The 20,000-nt window shown below is 33.5% G+C and overlaps 1 protein-coding gene across 1 annotated transcript; it reads left to right on the top strand.

The window, feature by feature from the left end:
• Positions 1–15,343: 15,343 nt before the first annotated feature.
• LOC129220343 (proteasome subunit alpha type-3-like) lies at positions 15,344–16,263 on the top strand. The gene has a single exon (XM_054854749.1). The coding sequence runs from the start codon at positions 15,442–15,444 to the stop codon at positions 16,198–16,200; it is 759 nt and encodes a 252-aa protein (XP_054710724.1). The 5' UTR covers positions 15,344–15,441; the 3' UTR covers positions 16,201–16,263.
• The last annotated feature ends 3,737 nt before the right edge of the window (positions 16,264–20,000 follow it).

The raw sequence follows: 20,000 nt of genomic DNA, 5'->3' as shown, positions 1-20,000 counted from the left end.
ATACTTGACGGTCTACTGTGTGTGTGTATTTTATTTTTCCAACAGAAAATTCATATCCTAATTTTCGCCAAACTTGGCGATCAAATTTCCTGCAAAGTTTCTAGTTCAAAGCTCCTTTCTCATTCATGCTTAAAGTGTAGAAAATAGTTTTTTATGACGAATTCAATGTTTACAGGATTTTACATCGCTAAATATTTTAATTTTCTTAAAAGTATACAGTAAATTTGCGATACTTCGAAGTCCGATAAATCGAATATTACTATAACTCGAAATGTTTATCAAGTCTTGACAACTTAGTCTTTAATTCCATTCTAATTATTCTGAATACCTCGAAGTTAACTTCTTTCAACTCGAAGTTTTTTCCAAAATTACTCGAAATTATTTCGAAAGAACGAAAAAATGAAAAAGAAAAAGAAAAAAGAAAGACTATAGGAGAATAATTATTTCACCTTCACTTGCAATCCGAATTAGAAACGAATGAAGATGTGCACATTTCCTGAAGTAGAATCAGCTCTATTCAAGCGGTTCCAGCATGCTTTTGATTTTTTTCTATCAATACATTTGATTAAACTGTGCATATTGTGCTAAAAAACTTAAGTTCTGTAATTTTGTCTGTTATATGTACATATTAATTAAAGTATTCGATAGTTTTTAATATTAAAATATCAAAAACGAAAACTATCGTTAAGTCGAACTTTCGATAAGTCGAAGTTTTTCGTCGTTCTTTTTACATTCGAGCTATCGCAAATCGAATGCATGTTTAAAAATATCATAGAAATGGCAAGTAAAAAAAATCATATTGTTTTGCTTTTGCAAAGACAAAATAAATTTTGTACGGAACTCTCCCCTTCTAGGATTTTACAAAATATCAACAGTGTTGATATTTTGTAAAATAATCCGTTCCCCATTTTTTTAAAAAAATTAGTTTCACAAATTCATGTGTAGATATTTGAGGAGTTTATTTCCCTATTGCATGTATTTGTTAAATGTTAAAAATAAATTTTAAAAAATAATAATAATTTGAATTTTGGCTGCTTGATGAGTTCGAATTAAATTATTCACGATCATGAATTGCGATAGGATCCTACTCGTTGGGTTTCTTGTTTCTACAAATGGAATGAAATGGAAATGACCAAGAAATTTGCACCCGTCATAATATGACTGTTGATTTTTTAGAATAGGTAATACGACGCCGTAAGAAAGATAAATATTTTATGGCCGAATCTGACCTTTATCATAAAAATTATTTACTGCGTGAACACTTTATAACAATTGAAAAATATATTGAAGTAATAGCACCTGGGATGCTATAGGTAAGGTGGGAGCCTGGGGGTGGGGATAGAACCTGAGCTAAAGTGAACGCTCTCCGGTCTGTGCGCCTTCCGATGTGTGTGTGTACACCCAAACCTGTTTTTGTGCGGACTTTTTTTTGTGTAGTTTATAAAAATTGTTTATAAAACGAGCGAAAATTATTTATCAAACGAGTGCTTGGTAGTATCATCAAGGGTCGACAGGGGCATCCGATGGGAAGTCACTGTGACTTTCCAAAAATTTCTTAATTCGGGAAATTTTTCGGGAGTCGGCAAAATTATCATCGCTTGGTTTATTTTGATTTCGTTTAAATATAATATTTTGGGTATTTTCTACGTGAGACTTTTTTTATGCAATCCCTATCCACCGCATAAAAAAATATTTTTTAACTCAGTCGCGAAAACTTTTTAAAGCTACTGGTGAAGTTTCAAGCATTTTTTTTACACGATTTTTTTATGCGGTCCCTATTCACCGCATAAAAAGAGGATTGGGTGTATATATATACATTTTTTTAATGCTCAAAGCGTGTGAAGCAACAGGGTCGTTTCCGAAGTTTTAAGGGGTTTTTTTTTTTTTTTTGAAAGAACATTTTTAAAATCATAGGATCTGATCATTTTTTAAAGTAACTTGACTAAGTTTAATATTTAAAAAAAAATGCATTAATCGGTGCGCTTTCATTGTTTACGCTTCTGCCGATGACATCACAAATGATGAATCAATTAGTTTCTTTACTCACAAGTGTTGGCAACTATATGATTGATAGTAAGCGTAGAGTGCAATATGTAATTCGCTTCTTGATCATCATAACGTAGAAACGCGGTAGACAGATGCGCCAAAGTACATCATTTGTGACGTCATAAAGACCACGCCTTATTTTCAAAATCGGACATTTAAAAAAATTAATTAAAAACTAAGCTTCGGGAAAATGAAAGTTTTTTCTAGCTCCATGTTATTTTTATTTATTTTTTGATTATGCTATGAATTTCCTTTTGTAAGAAAAAAATCTGCACTTTTTCGAAATAGCTCTTGTGCACTAAGCGTTTGTGCATCTCTATGCGTATTGTGTACTAATATACTACTAAAATCTACACTAAAGTTATTATAACATAAGATGTGCTAAAAATGGAAGGGGAAATAGATAAATGACATTATTGTGGTGTCCGTACAATATTGGTGCGAGAACCACGGACCCGTCGTAGAACCATGTATTAGTCACACTCTGATTTTAAATGTTTTTAAAATTATATTAATGGTTCATTTTCTTAAATTGCCATTATATTTTTAACTTTTCTATTGTTCTTCTTCATTTGAAAAAGAATATTCCTAACCAGGCCTGTCAAGTGGGGATATCACGGTGGGGAGGAGGCAATTATGACACCCCTAAATCTTACAAACATACTAAAATTATTCATTTTGCTCGTATTTTGTTGTTTTTTCCCCTACACAAAACCTTTGCCCCCCCCCCCCCCCGCGAATTTTTAAATGTCGGGCCTGTTCGTACGTTTTTAATTAGATTCTGTTCGTTGTAAAATATACACTACATTACGAGCGAAAAGAATGGCAATTGTTAAAGTAAATTCCTATACCCCCCCCCCCTCTAATCCCCATCAGGGTCAAAAGGGGCAATGAATGACCCTCTCAAGTTTTGAAAAATGAATGTATTTAGATTGCGGAGCGTGTTTTTTTTTTTTTCGATGTAATTTATTGAGCAGAAAAAATTCGCATGTAAATGAGCATGTAAAATTAGAAATGAGGGCTGCCTGCCATATATCATCAATCTTAGAACTGTTGTATCCAAAAAGGAAACCCCAGGGGATTTTCAATAAAAAATTTGAAAATTATTTGCAAAGCTTTCAAAAAAAAAAAAAAGTTTGAAAAAATATAGTAAGAATTACGCATTAATATTTAAAAAAAAAATCATATGTTTTCTGTGTTTAGTTAAAATTTTTTATTACACGTAATTTTTGATATGATATTAAAATAACAATAAGAAAATGCTCTTCACCTTTGTAATACAATGTTTATTCAGCACTTTTTCTCTTCATTCCTTCTTTTGAAATTAAAATTTTCGTCAAATGACGTACGCCCGATAATAAGTCGAGAAATCACGCATTCACAGATGCCAAAGCGCCAACGCTCACAATCACGCCAAGTGGAAACAAAAACAGGGGTAGCCAGTGGCGCCCTCTTTGTTGCCATGAGTTTCAGCGATTGCCACGGCCGTTAAGTATTCAGTGGGGCCATGATCCAGGTTACTATGCTGTTTAATAGAACGCGCTCGTTTTTATTTCTCATTTTGCCAATGTACTGTAATTGGTTTTGTTCGGCGATCCTAGCCGATCGACCACTGAGTAACCGGTTGCTAACCGCTGCGTTCTATCATCAACCGGTTACCGTATTAATATGAAGCACGTGATCATTAGTTGTCACGTGATTGATTAACCGGTAGCTACCAGTTGAGCTCGGCGAACGCAAGCATTCCTTGCTTTGCGACAAACCTCACCGGTTAACCGGTTACTAACCGCAGCGTTCTATGATCAACCAGTTACCATTCTAAGCAGTTGAATGGAGCATGTGATCATTAGCTGTCACGTGGTTAACTAACCGGTAGCTACCGTAACGTAAGCATTGAGAGCGTTTCAAAATTCGCCGCCGGGAACATTGGGCGCCGAGCATTTTGGACGCCGGAAACATTGGGCGCCAAGCATTTTAGGCCCCGGGAATACTGGGCACAATATGCTCGGCGCCCAAAGTTCCCGGCGCCCAAAGTTTCCGGCGCCCAAAATGCTCGGCACCCAAAGTGCTCTACGCCCAAAGTTCCCGGCGCCTAAAATGCTCGGCGCCCAAAGTTCTTGGCGCCCAAAATGCTCGGCGCCCAAAGTTCTTGGCGCCCAAAATGCTCGGCGCCCAAAGTTCCCGGCGCCAAATATGCGGCGCCCAATTTACGGCGCCCAATCTGCGGCACCCAATCTTCCTAGACCGGCCTCAGGCGGTCTTCGACCAATAGGAAATTGATGCCGCGTTGTCGCAACTCTGAAAACTACGTTTTCATATAGGGACTCTAAGCCAGGGCTAAAGCAGAAATACAGATGAAGATATGAGAAGATGTTTCCGCAGCAACGTCACGTGAATAGAGTTGCCCATAAAGTAAGTGCATGTAATATAAGGGCAGTAGCAGACGACGTCATCCTGGTGGACAAACAAACTCCAAGTGCTGCTGACAACTAAACGTGCTGTTCACTCGGCTGTCAAAGCATCTCGTTCGCTTCCATGTTTTTACATCGTAATGCTGCGTGTGATCTAACTTTTGTTGAATTAAGCGCTTATCACACGATGCAACTTTTCACCCTACTCCATCCAATACCGGACTAGTCCAATATACCTCAGGTGCTTCGGCCAAGATCGACGTCATCATTTCTATTGTTCCCCCGTAAGCGAGTTTAGTCCAAGATTATAGCTTCCGAGCAATAAAGTTGGGTAGAGTTGGTCTTTCGACCAATAGGAAAGCATCTGAGTGCACGGGCAAATCCAACATGGCTGACTGCTTGAATCCGAAGTAGAAGACTAAGAAATTTATTAAATAATGGACTTTATTAGCGAGAAAAAATGTCTATGGGATGTTAAAAGTCTCTTGTACTGCATGAAGATTTATAGGATATGGTTAATGAGGGAGTATTTTCAAGGAATTGATTAATCAGCGATTGTCGAAAGCATGCATACTCCTTACATATGGTAAAGATATCCTTTTCGATGTTTATTTATTTGCTTGATATAGTGCGTGAAAGAAAAATCTTAAATGCTGTGATACCTTTAGTTTTATTGTTATTCGTGCTGAAATTTCGCCTGTAAATTTGGCTAATTCTTATATTAATTCGAAGTTTTGGTTTAAAGGTACATTGGCGACAGTACCGGTACATATCGACGCCAAATGATTGTTTACATTTTACTGAATCCTTGTCAAATTACTGGAAAAAATAACAATCTTAATTTGATTATTTGCCGTATTATTTCTCATAGTGCGTATGTGCGAAATGTAAAACTGTTTACCTAAAACAGTATCATATAAAAAGTAGGCTGATGCTTGATACATAATTTTTATATTAAATGTTTGTAAAATAGTTTTTGAGGTGTTCTAGAATAGTGAGAAATTCTTAATTTCATAAGATTCAAAAACAACTTTTCATTTTGCAGTGCTAATAAATCAGTATTAATCCTGCTTGCAAATAATTATCATTTTGTCTTTGCTTTTAGTGTTAAAAAAATTAAAATTAATCTATGTTATTGCTTTATCATGATTTAAAAGTGAGTTTCTGAATCATTTTGTAAGAGAGCTGTACATAATTTTTGCTTCTCAGTTACAAGGATCCCTTTCAGCCATTCATCTGTGCAAATGAATAAAGAAGGATATGAGAAAGACCTTTTAGTGAAATCTTACCATTAAACGCTAGCTGGTTTGTCGATATTGACAGGTTAAATAAATTAAATTATCTGTCATATTGGTTAACTTGCTGGTTAATCTTTTCATCCTTTGAGTTCCGGTGCCAAAGTAATTGAAGAAAACCACAAGTCACTGAGGCATTTACAATTGTAATAGTTCAGTTGGTGATGGCTATGTTTTAATTCAAGAAAAAAAAAAACCAAGTTTTTCCCATTTGAAGAGAATTCATTGCATTTAACCAAGAAGAAATGAAGATTTGAACCCAAGCATCATTACTTTGAAAAACCTAGAAATGTATTCCCTCTACCAATTTTTATTACGATTTCATAGTATTTTTTTTAATTCTGTTCTTTTATTATAGTTTATGCTATTTTTTTAACGAATAGTTCTTTACCTGAGTAAAGCATGATTGGAACATTTGCTATAGTTTTTATATTTAAAATAAACATTGTTATTCAATTTGGTGTACTTTCTGTTCATGTCATTACTTTGCGAATATGTTAACAATGTTGCACCAATTATTTGGGAACTATTCGGTTTCCGGCTATTTTTTTTTTTAACAATCCGGTATCTGATCCAGCCAGCCCACACCGTACGGGATATCTGACAGATTTTTGCAGGTTATCCAGTAGTTAATCTGATATTGATATGGGGGTTATCCGGTTTATATGTGGGGATTATCCTGTATGAAGTGGGGTTTGATGGAAAATTTTCAATTAAATGGGATGATGTAATAACTTTTCATGTTTCCTTCATCAAGTTTTGCCTTTAGTAGTTAAGATAATAATTTGCATTTTTTAAGACTCTACCTGAATTTTTTGAACACAGTAAGATTTCTTAAAGTTGAATTTTTAATTATGAGTTTATTAATTTCTTTTTTAAAAAATAAACATTTTTAGCACAACTCTTAATGATGTATTTTAGATGTTAATTTGCATTTTTTATGACTATGTAGGGGAAAAAGGGGTACATTTGAACATGGGTCACATGTGTACATGGCATGTTTTACTAAGATAACCTCAAGCAAAAAATATTTAAAATTCTCAAAATATGACAGTACCAGTCCTACCTCTTGGTGACATAATCTTTGTTTTAGCGGGTGTTGTATATAATTTTACCAATATGTCCTTTCCTTGTAAAAACATATTTTAAACTAATTATGGAGCTAAACTTAGCTGTTGCAAACCATTATATGAACATGCAAGTGAATTTATGACATAACTTTTTAAATTGAATCAACTTCTTTTGAAAGTCAGCTGTAATGTAGATAAGATGGGGTTACTTGTGAATATAACATCTTCCTGCATATGTGAACACTTTCCATACCTCTTCCATAATACCTGTACCTCAGAGCCAGACTGATGTAAGTCCAAAAACTGTGATTTTCAATTCGTTCATTATTATATTGTACGTAGAATCCTATTCATTCCGCATCGAGCCATGTGAATGCAATTCTAAAAAAAAAATTATATTAATTTGAATTTTTGGCATCTTGAATTCAAATTATGTTTTTCGCAATCACGAGCATGTGTGTGTATGAATGCGCGGGTGTGTTTGTGTAGGCGCATGTATGTGGGTGCGTGTATATGTGTATGTATGCATGTGTGTGCGTGTTGTGTATGCAGTGCTGTGTGTGTAGGAGTTCGTGTGTGTGTATGGTATGTAGGCATTTATGTCTGTGTTGAGCGCATGTTCAATCTTTTGCATGCGGCAGACAAAAGTTTTCCCTCTCGCCTCTAAAGTTACAATTATATGACTTACGTTGTTCTGACCTGAGGTACAGATATTAATATTAGGGTAGTATTAGGGTTGAAAACACTACGTACTGGTGTCGGAGTACAACTAGTTTTGGGATACAGGAGTCAGAGGACCTAAAATTTTTTCAAAAAATTCTGTGTACAAGCATGGAGAAAGAAAATCATTGAATTAGTAATTTAAACTTTTTCATTTTGTAAAATTTTTGACCTGAATAGGGAAAAAATAATCTTTTACTGATAATAAAGATGAAAGTCTGTGTCTGTCTCTGGATCTCTGTATGTCTGTTACGCGCATAGCGCCTAGACCGCTCGGCTGATTTTTATGAAATTTGGCGCAGAATTAGTTTGTAGCATAGGGGTGAGCACCTCGAAGAAATTTTTCTAAAATTCCATTTTGTTCTTTTACTATTCCAATGTTAAGAATATTTTACTAAGTAAATTATCATAACCTGGACAAATAAATTTCCAATTTATCATAACATGGAACCGTAACATTTGAGAGCAAATGAACACAGCAAATTGGCAAGAAATTCATCATCCATTATTTGTAAATATACAGGCAAACCAAACCACCTATTATTTTTCAACTACTGGCAAAGCCGTGCCAGTACCGGTACTCAATAAAGTAAGACAAAAGGGATGAAAATAAGGAATTTCTGCCGAAGCTGCAGAGTGGAAGTACGACTAATTTTGGGGGTGCAGGAGTCGGAGTTGGAGGCCCTAAAATTTTCTCTAGCATTTCTTTGTACATGCATAGAGAAAGAAAATCATAGAACTAAATTATTCAAACAATTTTTCACAATGTACATTTTTAATCTGAATAGGGAAAATATAATAAATTAACTTATGAAGTAAAACAAAAAAAAAAAAGATGGAAGTAATGAATTTCTGCCACAGCTGGGGAGTCGGATTACGACTAATTGTATGGTACAGGAGTCAGAATTGGTAGCTAGGCATTTCCCTTCAATTCCGCAGCATTAGTAAAACCATTTGCATTTCATATTCCTTTCATTTTGGTTCAGTCATGTTTATCTCTTGTATCAATATTCAGGTCTACGAGATATGGCATTTCAATTTTAGTGATAGCTTTTTTATCTATTCCTTGATACCAAAAATTGAGAATGTATTCAAAATCTGCACAAATCCCCCCCCCCCTTAATTTTTTTAGGTGATAAAAAATAATATTTTCTGTCATTCTGAATGTTAAAAAATTTTCAGTTGTTCAAAAAATACTTTTAAGATAGTTAAATTGACAAATACCTTTTCTATATACATGTTCATCACCAAGAACTTTTTCCAACTGTTTGTTTGAAGCAAATTCACCTTTAAGTTAGGGATTTATCTTTGCCTTAAATTTTCCCTTAGAGGCTAATGTTACATTCCTTTGATGCGTAAAAAATGGAACAAAATATATTTCAAATCAAAAAGTAAAATCTGGAAATGAGGTGTGCTCGCTGAAATTTTTCAAACAGAAAGTTTGTTCAAATCTGGCTATTCACTCAAAAGTTATGTGTGTGGGGGGGGGGGAGGGGGCAGCAGATTTCTAAATGTATTCTGCGGGAAAAAAAAGCCTTTTTGTTATTATAAAATTGATATAAAATTAATTTACTTCAGCTGTTAGTCTTTAGTTAATTAAACCTACATTAATAGCACTTTTTTAGGAAAATTTTAAATTCAATAAATTTCTTCTGCATTTCTGCGCACAAACGAGATGAAAAAAAAAAAAAATCATGGAACTAAATTATAAAAGCCATTTTTCATAAGGCATTATTTTGAATCTGCATAGGGAAAAATTAATAACCAAACAAATGAAGACAAAAAAGACAATTTTTATGCAGTTAAAATTTAGCACCTTTTTTTACTTGAAAGTGAACAATGACAAGATTTTTATTGAAAAAAGGAAGGAAGTAAAAAATAGCATACGGAACAAAAAAAAATGTATCAAAATAAAGTCCTTTTTTTCAAACATTATTTACTAAAACTATCGGCGATGAAACAAGTAAAAAAAAGCCCGCATGAAGAGATAAAAACTTATTTTAGCAAACCAAGTATTTGTTTTGAGAGCAGACGATCCGAACTTTTACGGCAACCCACAATAGTAACGATGACGTCATGGTTTAGAAACAAGTCTGAGCTCTGCCAGTGTTGGCTGGTATAGAGGATAGCTCGAACTTCAGCGTTGCTTGGACTTGTCTCATGTTGGATCGTGTGATAAGCGCTTTAGGCACTGTTCAACTAATTTCTTGGCATTGATGAGCATTTATTTTAATACTAGATAAGTTGAAGTGATTAATACAACCAGTATTTTGTTAATTTTATGTACAGATTCTTTTTTAGAGAGAGATTAAATTTTTGTTTACTTCACTCACCCATCCACGATGTTTACGCTATGTTGCTATTATTGTTATTACGTTTGCGTTGCATCAAAAATTATTTGCATTCTCGACGAGTCAAAGTCACAACTTCGTTTGCCCGTAGTGTGGGTGTTATTTCTGCTTTTTTTTTTTTTTCCATCCCTTCATCATATAACTTTTTTGCCTTGTCATAAATTTTGTCATTACATTTCGTGTTACGTTTAACCACAATACGCAATGTTTAGATTCTAAAAAAAATTTTTATAATCACTGAACAGACTTGCTCCGCGTTGTGTTGCTATTCAATTTCATGCTAAACGAACTTCGTTGCACTTTTTCCTCTCAGTAAAACTCATCACATTGAGATTAGAAAAGTCAAAGTCACAAAATAAACAGTTTGCCACAAATTTTATGAACTCTCTCCCCCTCCTCCCTTTGTTTTTGGGAATTGTTTGTTTGACATTTGTTGCCTTCTATACTATTTCTTTTGCTGTGCAGTGTAGGTGTTATTTTCTGCTGCTATTAAGTTTTTCAGTGTTTCTTAAGCAATAAATTTTGATCAGACTACGGAGCCAGAGTGGGACTGATTTTGGGGTAAAGGAGTCGGAGTCGAAGGCTCTAAATTGCCGGACTCTTTCATTTCCCCTCCAACTCTACAGACCATGCATGTTGTCAAAAATTTCCCCTTAGATTTATGCTTAAATGTTCTTTATTAAAAATTTATTATTCTTGAACGTTTGTATAGTTATGACAATTCCCAAAAGAGGCAAAGGATATGTGCTTAATACATGTTCTATCGAAAAAGAATGTAATCCCGGGACAGTCTCGCAAACGTTTCGCCACTGTAGCGCTTAAAAAATGCGGCTTTTAATATAAAAATTTAAGCGATCGTTTATAGGGGGCTTTAGTCCTGTTTAATGTTCAGGCACTTAATAGTTTCAGTGTAACTCCCCTACTGATATTTTAATGTTACTCAGATATAAGTACTGAAAATTGATGAATAAAATTGCTTAACTGAAATGTTTGATCTATTTATAAATTTAATAGTTTTTTATTATGTCGATCAGAACAGCTTTCCTGTTTAATTACATTGATTTGAGTCTTTTTATGTGTTCCCCGTTTTATTTTTTTCATTACGATGGTAATTTTTTTACTACCCAATTGCAAACACTACCGCGAGCTTAATAAGCTTTTTATGATTCTCTACGGATGAGAAGTGCCAAAAAAGTTGTATCAGAAACACAAGGAAAATTTTCACTAGCTGGATCATTTGTTCAGAGACAGAGTTAGTCTTTAAAATTCTGCCCTGCGAATGATCTTGTTGGTATGAAAATTTGGAAGAACTATTTGCACTTCATAAGGATGCATTGAATTTGACAACAGAAATATGGACTCTTTTCTACAACCAAGGACGGAGTAACATAGTAGTATATTCTAAATATAAAGTTTCTCACTAAATTAGACCATATGATTACCACATAATGTATTTTTACCACATGTACAGAAATAAATTCAAACTTAATAGTTCATGGTTTGTGTTAAAATTTTAAGTTCATTTTGCTTTATCTGTGTCAACTTTTTTAACTGGTTTGAAATTTAATTTGATCTAAAATGTGAATTCCATTAATGAATGTGCCACTTATTTTTATTTTGATCCCATTTGCTGATATATAAGTCAGAGATAACTGTATTAAGTTTTCAGAATGAATAGAAAATTATGGTTTAGTGAAAACTTGATTTAACGCTTTCTGTAGAACCAGTGATGAAAAATGTTCCAAAGTGGAAAACTTAAAATCAGGGCCTTGTTCAAAATCTGAACACATTGTTTAAAAATAGACTCTTATCCAATGAAGTAGGGGGGAAATGTGTAATCTTTTTACTTGTTTTTTGATACAATTTCATTTATAGCACGATTCGTTAACATTTTTTTACAAATTCACTTCTTGGTTGGCATTTACAAATGTAAATAGCTTTAGAGTTTTTGTACTTAAAATTGAATCATCTGTGGAGACATTCTCGATTATATCTTCTTTGTTTTCATTATTATCATCAAAGGCGTTCAGTTAATCTGATCTTGAAGGAATTCGTTATTTAATGAGACGTCACGTGTCACCAACTGCTGGAATAATTTCAAGAAGGGTACCGGCAGTTCTAGTCCTCAACTGCCATGAAGGAATATTGGACGGTCAGAGGAAATCCTTCTCACAGACAAATAAAAATTAGACAGTGCAAAAAAGATGCCAGAGCGGCTTTAAACAGCTATAAAACATTTATCTTTAAAAAAAATTCTGTGAGTCTTGTAGCTGGAAAATTATTTTGATCTGTTTGTAGAAAAACAATCATGTGGACTTTCTGAAAAAGGGTAAAGTAAATCCGGAATATTTTAACGTATCAGTAGTCTTTTTCACAGACCAGCAGAATGGAGTTCCACTGTATCTGCCCATTGTGGGAGAAAAACTTTTTGATGCTTTATCATTCAAAAATCATCGAAATCAATTTAATTTTGAATGGAAGGCACAAAAATAACACATTCAAATAAAAACTTTTATTTCGAATAAAATTTCTATTGCTCCTTTTTACATACATACATATTTATACTTACACACAATGCTGTAGTTGTAGTATAATTGTTTTTTTTTTACTGTAATAAATGCAAATGTGATGTCAATTGGTTGGCAACCACCTTTTCTTTTAATGAGTCCCCTCAAAAATTTTTTCTTAATTGCAGCACTGCTGACATGTATATGTTATAAGTGAAAATCAGCTCTCATATGAAAAATTCATGATTATGTCGAATTTTATGGGTTCTAAGCCCATAGCTATGATAACCTAAAAATTATCAAACAGTTGTTGGGGTAGGTAAAAAGAATGAGTTGGCACAGAAACCACCTCTTCTCCTTAGAACAGAGTACCCTACCTTTATAACTCTAACGGGTTTGATGACAGTCTGGCAATTGAGAGAGAGGACTTAACAGAATAAATTAACATCTGCTACCGGGCCTCTGCCCTTTGCATTTTTATCTATAAACTTTCCTCGTTATAAATCCCTCCCCCCCCCCCGAAATAAAATCCTAGCTACGGCCTTGCAATAATCTACCCGACCTTTATATGTCCGGCCTAGGCCCGGATCTATAGTTCCTTCCCTCCCATAATCGCTATCGAATAATTGTCTTAATCGTAACATCATTGTTTTGTGAAATCCTTAGGTTTTTTTTCTTTTTAATGAAAAATGGAGGAAAAAGTTTGTTTTTAAATTCAATCGATCCTTGCATTACATAAGTACAAGAAATGCAGTGAAATCCCACTGCAACGAACTCCAAGGGATTGATAAAATATTTCATTGTAACGGAATCGTCTAAAAACTTACTTTATTTTTATAAAGTGTCAGTTTTACAAACCTACACCCTAATATACATAAATATGCAACTTTTACAGTTACAAAAAATCTAAAATATAATTAACACATTAATTATTCTGAAAAAAAAATTAAAATATTGAACACTGAACTTTTATTCACTGGTCGTCATCACAAAAAGTGTTGCTATTTTCTTTTATGCGAGACATTTGGTCCCAGTAGACATTATAAAAGATTCTAATTGATAATCGTTATTATACTAACCACAAGAACCCTTTCCGAATTCGCAAGGTGCCTTGTGTTTGGTGTGCAGAAATCGACAGCGCTTGGATAGACACTAGCTTTTGTTGTCACACATAAACCCATGTTTCAGTATGAGTGCATTTCCACCTTCAATGGCTCTGTTTTGAAAGTACAAATGGAGTTTTCACATAGCGACTTGTGAAAGTTGTTTTTTAGTTTCTGAAAACAGCATTAAGTACAAAATATTCGAAATGACGTTGAAAAAAAATTTTCGTGGAACAAATTTTTGAAAAAAATGTCTTTGTTAAAATGAGATGTTTTATACATCATCTTAATACGTTTTAAAATGGGACCGCACATTTTGTTCCTTGTAATGAAAATTTCGTTGTAATGGGATTTCACTGTATATGGAATTCTATGCACTCGATTAGTTTTTTTTTTTTTTTTTTTTTTTTTTTTTTTTTTTGTGCTATGTAAGAAAACTACGTGTAAAAAATTGACCTTTTCTATTTTTGAAGTTTCTTTCTCATTTCGGAGAGGGTTCTAACTCCCTGGATCTACCTTTGGCTGTGCCATTGTTTGTGGTAAATATGTTGGATTATAATCTGTGCAATACGTATTTTTCAGATTTTTAACTATCATTTGTGGTAATTTGGCTGCTTCATGTTACCATACATAAAAATAAGCACATTACATATTATTTACTTGTGTGTAATATTTATATATTGTAATACTGTAGACAATAATTTGGTTAACCTTTTAGTTCCATCAAGTGACCACTTGACCAAAAATTAAAAACCTTGATTCTCCCTCTCCACCACCATTTTCTTCAACTATTTGGATATCGCATTTAAAAAAATAGAGCTTTGCACAATGCATTTGTTTTAGATATCAAATTCAACGCCTTTTTAATGATTCCGTACCTAAGAATTATTTCGCAGGAAAAAATTAAATTTCAGTTTTTGAGGTGAAATATCCTCTATGTTATTATGCTTCAATTTTGAAATATAGTCAGTACCCTGTTATGTTTTGATATTCATAAAAATTTGATTAATTATTCATCAGTTAGAGATTAGAGAGAAATTTAGAGTGGCGTTAACTTCAGTATTAGAATACAGTAAAGCACGTTTATACGTTTTTGTAGGGACTGTATGAAAAAAGCAAACAAATGAAAAACATGTATTATAAGTATAGGTTAATGTGTATTAGACTCTTCAGGGACCAATTTAAAAAACGTATAATTGATAAGAACATATAAAAAAGATAAGTATAAATGGTGCACTGTATTTTATTTTCCGGAAACGCATTAGCATTTCAGGTGAGCTGCTGAACTCGAGAGAACTTCGAGCTATGAACCAAAACATACAATTAAATTTAACCGTATTTTTTCCTCTCTATATTTGTCGACAAAACCTCACTACAGGTGTTAACTAGATTTTCCTGAACGTCATAGCATAAAGGTGCCTAAAAGACACTTGCACAAGGGAACCGATCAGGCTTATTGTTGATTATCTTGATTTTTTCAGTTTTTCATCGTTTTTCTTCATTATTATGGCTTTGACAATATTCAGAATGCATTTTAAGCAAAGAAAAAGCATAAAAGAATAACATCGCACTCGCAATAACATGCAGCTAATACGGCGAACTGGAGGTTGCTTGTCCACCAGGAACGGTTGCCAGGTTCCGTTGCTATGCAAAAAGCAGCTGACTGCTACTGCCCTATAGGAGCTACTGGTTAGCATAGATACGAATGATAAAGCGTTGGAGATAGTAACCGCTGACGCCATTAGCTGTCACGTGATCAACCAGCCTCTAACTTTCGGTCGAGGTATACGAACGCAACCAGAAAAGTTCAAGATATTTTTAAGAAAAACTGTGACCGTAACACTCACTGACATCGGCATTTTTCCGGATTTTAAAAACTTGACACTTTTTTCGGTTTCTTAAGTGATATTTACGCTGTTCTTTTGACGTTTATGCGAGATGAGTTCCATTGGTACTGGATACGATCTATCTGCTTCTCAATTTTCTCCTGACGGCAGAGTATTTCAAGTAGAATATGCTCAAAAGGCAGTTGAAAACAGCGGAACTGCTGTTGGACTTCGCGGAAAGGACGGAGTTGTATTTGCTGTGGAGAAACTCGTGACATCAAAACTGTATGAACCCGGTGCAAACAAACGAATTTTCACCATTGATCGACATGTCGGTGTTGCGGTTGCTGGTCTTATTGCAGATGCAAGGCAAGTCGTCGAGACAGCTAAATCTGAAGCTGCTACTTATAGATCCGATTATTCTGAAGCCGTCCCTTTAAAGTATCTTAAAGAACGCGTCGCTATGTACATGCACGCTTACACCTTATACAGCTCCGTGAGGCCGTTTGGAGCCAGTGTTATTATGGGTGCTTACGAGTTTGATGGTCCACAAATGTTCTGCATTGATCCGTCTGGTATTTCATGGGGATACCACGGATGCGCCATTGGAAAAGCGAAGCAAGCCGCCAAAACCGAAATGGAAAAGTTAAAATTAAAAGAAATGACATGTCAAGAGCTCGTTAAGGAAGCTGCAAAAATAATCTATATCGTACATGATGAGGTGAAGGATAAAAATTTTGAGCTTGAATTGAGCTGGGTAGGTGAAATTACCCAAGGTAAACATATGTTTGTGCCCCAAAATGTGTTTCAAGAAGCTGAAAAATATGCAAAGGCAGCAGTTAAAGATGATTCTGACTCTGATGAAGAATGATTTTTGTATTAATGTTGTTTAACTCTGCCTTGTTTTATATTTAATAAATTACTAATTACCTCAGACCTGCGCTTTCTTGACATGACATCAATAGTAATATGTTCAGGCATCATGTTAGTAAACAAAAGTAATCAATTAAATTTTTGAAAGGATTTGTGTTCAATTCGACAATATTTTTGACAATTTTATTTTGATGTCAATAGCGGATAGATTTTTATTACTTGATAGTAGGGTTGGCAAGTTTTTGACAATCGGATGTTTTATCCAGTTTTAACCGTGGTTTTTACTGTCATGTCCAAAACCTGCTGAAAGTTTGATATTAATTACATGTATGTATTAAAAAGTTCATCATAGTTTTTGATTTTAGACACTAGAATCATGGTTGCCACACTTCCGTCCAAGGGACGGAATTCCGTCTTTTCAAAAATTTCGGCCATCGGATTTCTTTTTCCATGTTCAAAATGATTTTTATAGATGAAACAAATCTTTACTTTTGAATCTCTTACTCTCAAAAAAGATCTTATTCTTCTGAGGACAAAAAACTGGCCCATCTGCTAAAGTTAAAAAGATAAGCTGTTTTTCCCCCCCAAAAAAAAAAATTAAATAAGTCACTCAATCTGTTGATTTCAACCATTCTTATCTTAATCTGGAAAATTTTATTCAAGTTTTTATCACAATGCATCTTATAGCCAAGAATCTCATACCTGAATTTTTTTTAATTACTATTTTTTTTTTTTTTTTTTGTATGAAATATGAACTATTTATGTAACATGAACTATAAAATCTGAAGCTTTTTTTCTGCAGTAGCAAATAGTAAGTTTTTTTATTGTATTTTATTATTAAGTTCTTTTTCTGCTTTTACCTCCTAAAAATCTTGGACAATGATATGTTATTTTTTTATTTAGGTTTTAATTTTTACTTAATCTTACATTTTGGTTTTACTATATAGTTAAAGCATCAAGAATTAGCATTATTATATATGTCTAAAACATCAAACAAACTAAGCGCTAATATTTTGGTGTCGCGAAATGGAGCCATGCGCTTTTCAGTCCTGACCAATTTTTAGAGTGGCACCCATGACTAGAATAATTCTTTGGAGTTTCAGAATTCCAAAATGATGTTCAGTAAACAATCTGAAGCATAATTTTGATTCAACAGGCTGGTCGTCTGTAGAAAAAAAAAGAAATAAATGAAAGGGCTATTATAATTATAGAATATAAAGTAATTGTAAATAGCTAAAATTAAACTTAATGACTATTAATACTTTTAATTTTTGCTTATATATATAGTATACTTTCAAATAAATTAACAGACTTAATAAGATAGACATCTTTATTTAACAGTAACTTATTTTATTTAGTCTCATTCTAAATATTTTTTTCCCTTGGAGCATGCGATAGAAAAATGCTAGTTTTGTAGCCTTTTGTATATACCTAGTTTGTTTCTAAGTTTAAGATGGATCAATCCAAAACTAGAGAAGATCCTCTCAATAAATGCTGAACAACATGGGCTTGAATGTAAACATGCTATGAGTTGTACAAATTTGACAGAAATATTGGGTTTTCTTTGACTTTACTAACCTTATAGCTGCATAGACTTTCTGAACTGCGAACGAGTTTCTCAGATATGATCAGGGTTGGCTTCCTGCCGGCAGAAACTAGTTTTTGCCGTGCCAGTGGCAGAAACTGGTTATAAGGCAAAAACTTAAAAGCGTCTTTAATAACGAAAGTAATTATCAAATGATATTTGTTTAAGTTAACTAAAAAATGAAACTTCATTTCATCATTTTAAAAATTAAAATCCTATGCTAGTGCCCTTGATTTAGTTCAGAAAAGGAACTTTTCAATTGTAGATGCTCGAAAAATTTGGATTAATATGACAAAGGACGAGAAACAATACGGGTGCTCAGGAAATAGGAGTGACATGCAGAATTGAACTGGCATCACTGATTGTAATTTGCTTGCTTATATGCTTCATCTAAATTGCTTGTGTTTGAAATTATTGTGTACTTCAAGAAAATGCCAGAATTTTACTTGCCAATATTAACGTAGAATTTGTGACTATGTCACAGCTTTATAAAATAAATTGACCCTATTTCTCAAAACTTATTTTTTCAGTCAAATTTTTATCATTACCCCAGTTACTACATGGTGGACAAGTTTAGAAAAATATGTAATAGATGGAAGTTTCACAAACATTGCTTGTTCCTTGATGCATTGCCTACTAACTCTTCTGTAGCAAGAACATTCTAAAATTTCTTGTTTGTGCACATTAAATTGAGAAACTGTTTAGATTTTAGAAAACACCTTTTCTAAGAGACAACTGCAGGGTTAAAACAATGTCACATTTAAGTTTTAACTGTGAAGATATTGTAATTAAAGTGTGCTTTGGGGTTAACAACTAATTGTGTTTTTCCATGTATTTTCTATTGTATGTCAGTAATTAAATTTTTTGTCATTTTGTGAGTTTTTGCCATGCCGGTTTCTACCAGTGGTTTTAACCGCCTCAGCAGAAACTTGCCAACCCTGGATATAATGCAGATTCAGCTAAAAAAGCTATCCTTTTTTGTGTTAAGAGTAGTTTTTTACCTAGTTTATCTATATAATTTTGCTGGAGGCGAACTCTCTTAAGGCCCGTATCTTTTGATGGAAGACATTCATTTTCGTCAACAAAAATGTTTTTTCACTTCTAGATTTACAACAAAAAAAATATTTAGCTGACATATAATTAATCATTGCCTGCTAATTGATTTAGTTTTGCTTTTACTCCAAAGAAAATGGATATTGCATAAGTAATTACATAGAAAGATTTTTAGATAGATAAAATTACTTGTAACCAATTGTTAGTCATTAAAAAGGTTAAACAGAACCACTTTAAAAACTGGTTTTAAGTTTTAATGTTTGTTACTATTTTTGCAGCATACAAATTAATTTTATTTTAATAAAAAAATTTAATTTATATTTTCCTTAAATTATAAGAAAAATAAATTCTAATGAAATCGTCTTTCAGAATGAGGAATCTCATATGTTTATAAAAAAATGTCAATAAGGGTTGTGTTTGAGTTTTCCACAGGTTTTTGACGTTTTCGTCAGGTTTTTGTCATGTCATGTCAAAAACTGGTTTTTGACGTCAAAGACCCAACCCTGCTTGATAGCCATGTGGATTTTAACAGGTCATGAGGTTGCAGTGACATAGCCAGAAAAATATTTTGAAGGGGGATAAAGTTAATTTTAATTGTTGTATCAGGGAGGTGTATCCTCAACTCCCTCTCTAGGATATATCACTGAAGTTGTACTATAAATTGCCCACTATTCAATTTGTGATATACAGAGTAGCTAGCACCTAGGAAATATTGCTCCTTCTTCTTATATATCTTGAGGTATATGCTTCACTCGAACCTAGTGGCACATTGTTCCTTCTATTGGATAATATCTAATGACAGCAATCCTTGAAATAACTACAGTGGGCTTGCAATTCAACTTAGATGAAATGAATATTATGCTAGGTTTTCATAATAGAGTTAGGGCAAACTCTTTGTCCACAAAGCGAGTCTTTTCAGAAGCGAAACCAGTGCAAATATATTGTATTGATTGTTAGTTATATATAGTGATGTGGATCGGGTAAATATCCAGCGGGTAGGTAAATATTTTTTGGGTATTTACCCAAGGCCTGGGTAAATACCCAAAAACTGAGTATTTTTTTAAAAAAATGCAGAAAGTGAATGCTAAATTGTTTGAAAAAAATCTAAATATGAAATAATTGGTAAAACTGACACATACATAATATATTACACAGTTTAT

The sequence above is a fragment of the Uloborus diversus genome, chromosome 4 (genome assembly GCF_026930045.1).
Source record: "Uloborus diversus isolate 005 chromosome 4, Udiv.v.3.1, whole genome shotgun sequence".
NCBI classification, from domain to species: Eukaryota; Metazoa; Arthropoda; class Arachnida; order Araneae; family Uloboridae; genus Uloborus; species Uloborus diversus.
Note: the sequence above shows the minus strand (reverse complement) of the source record. Positions and strands in the feature narration are given on the sequence as shown.

Bases quoted from the DNA above. Each gene is read 5' to 3' on its own strand.
- LOC129220343 (XM_054854749.1), top strand. From the start codon at position 15,442: ATGAGTTCCATTGGTACTGGATACGATCTATCTGCTTCTCAATTTTCT.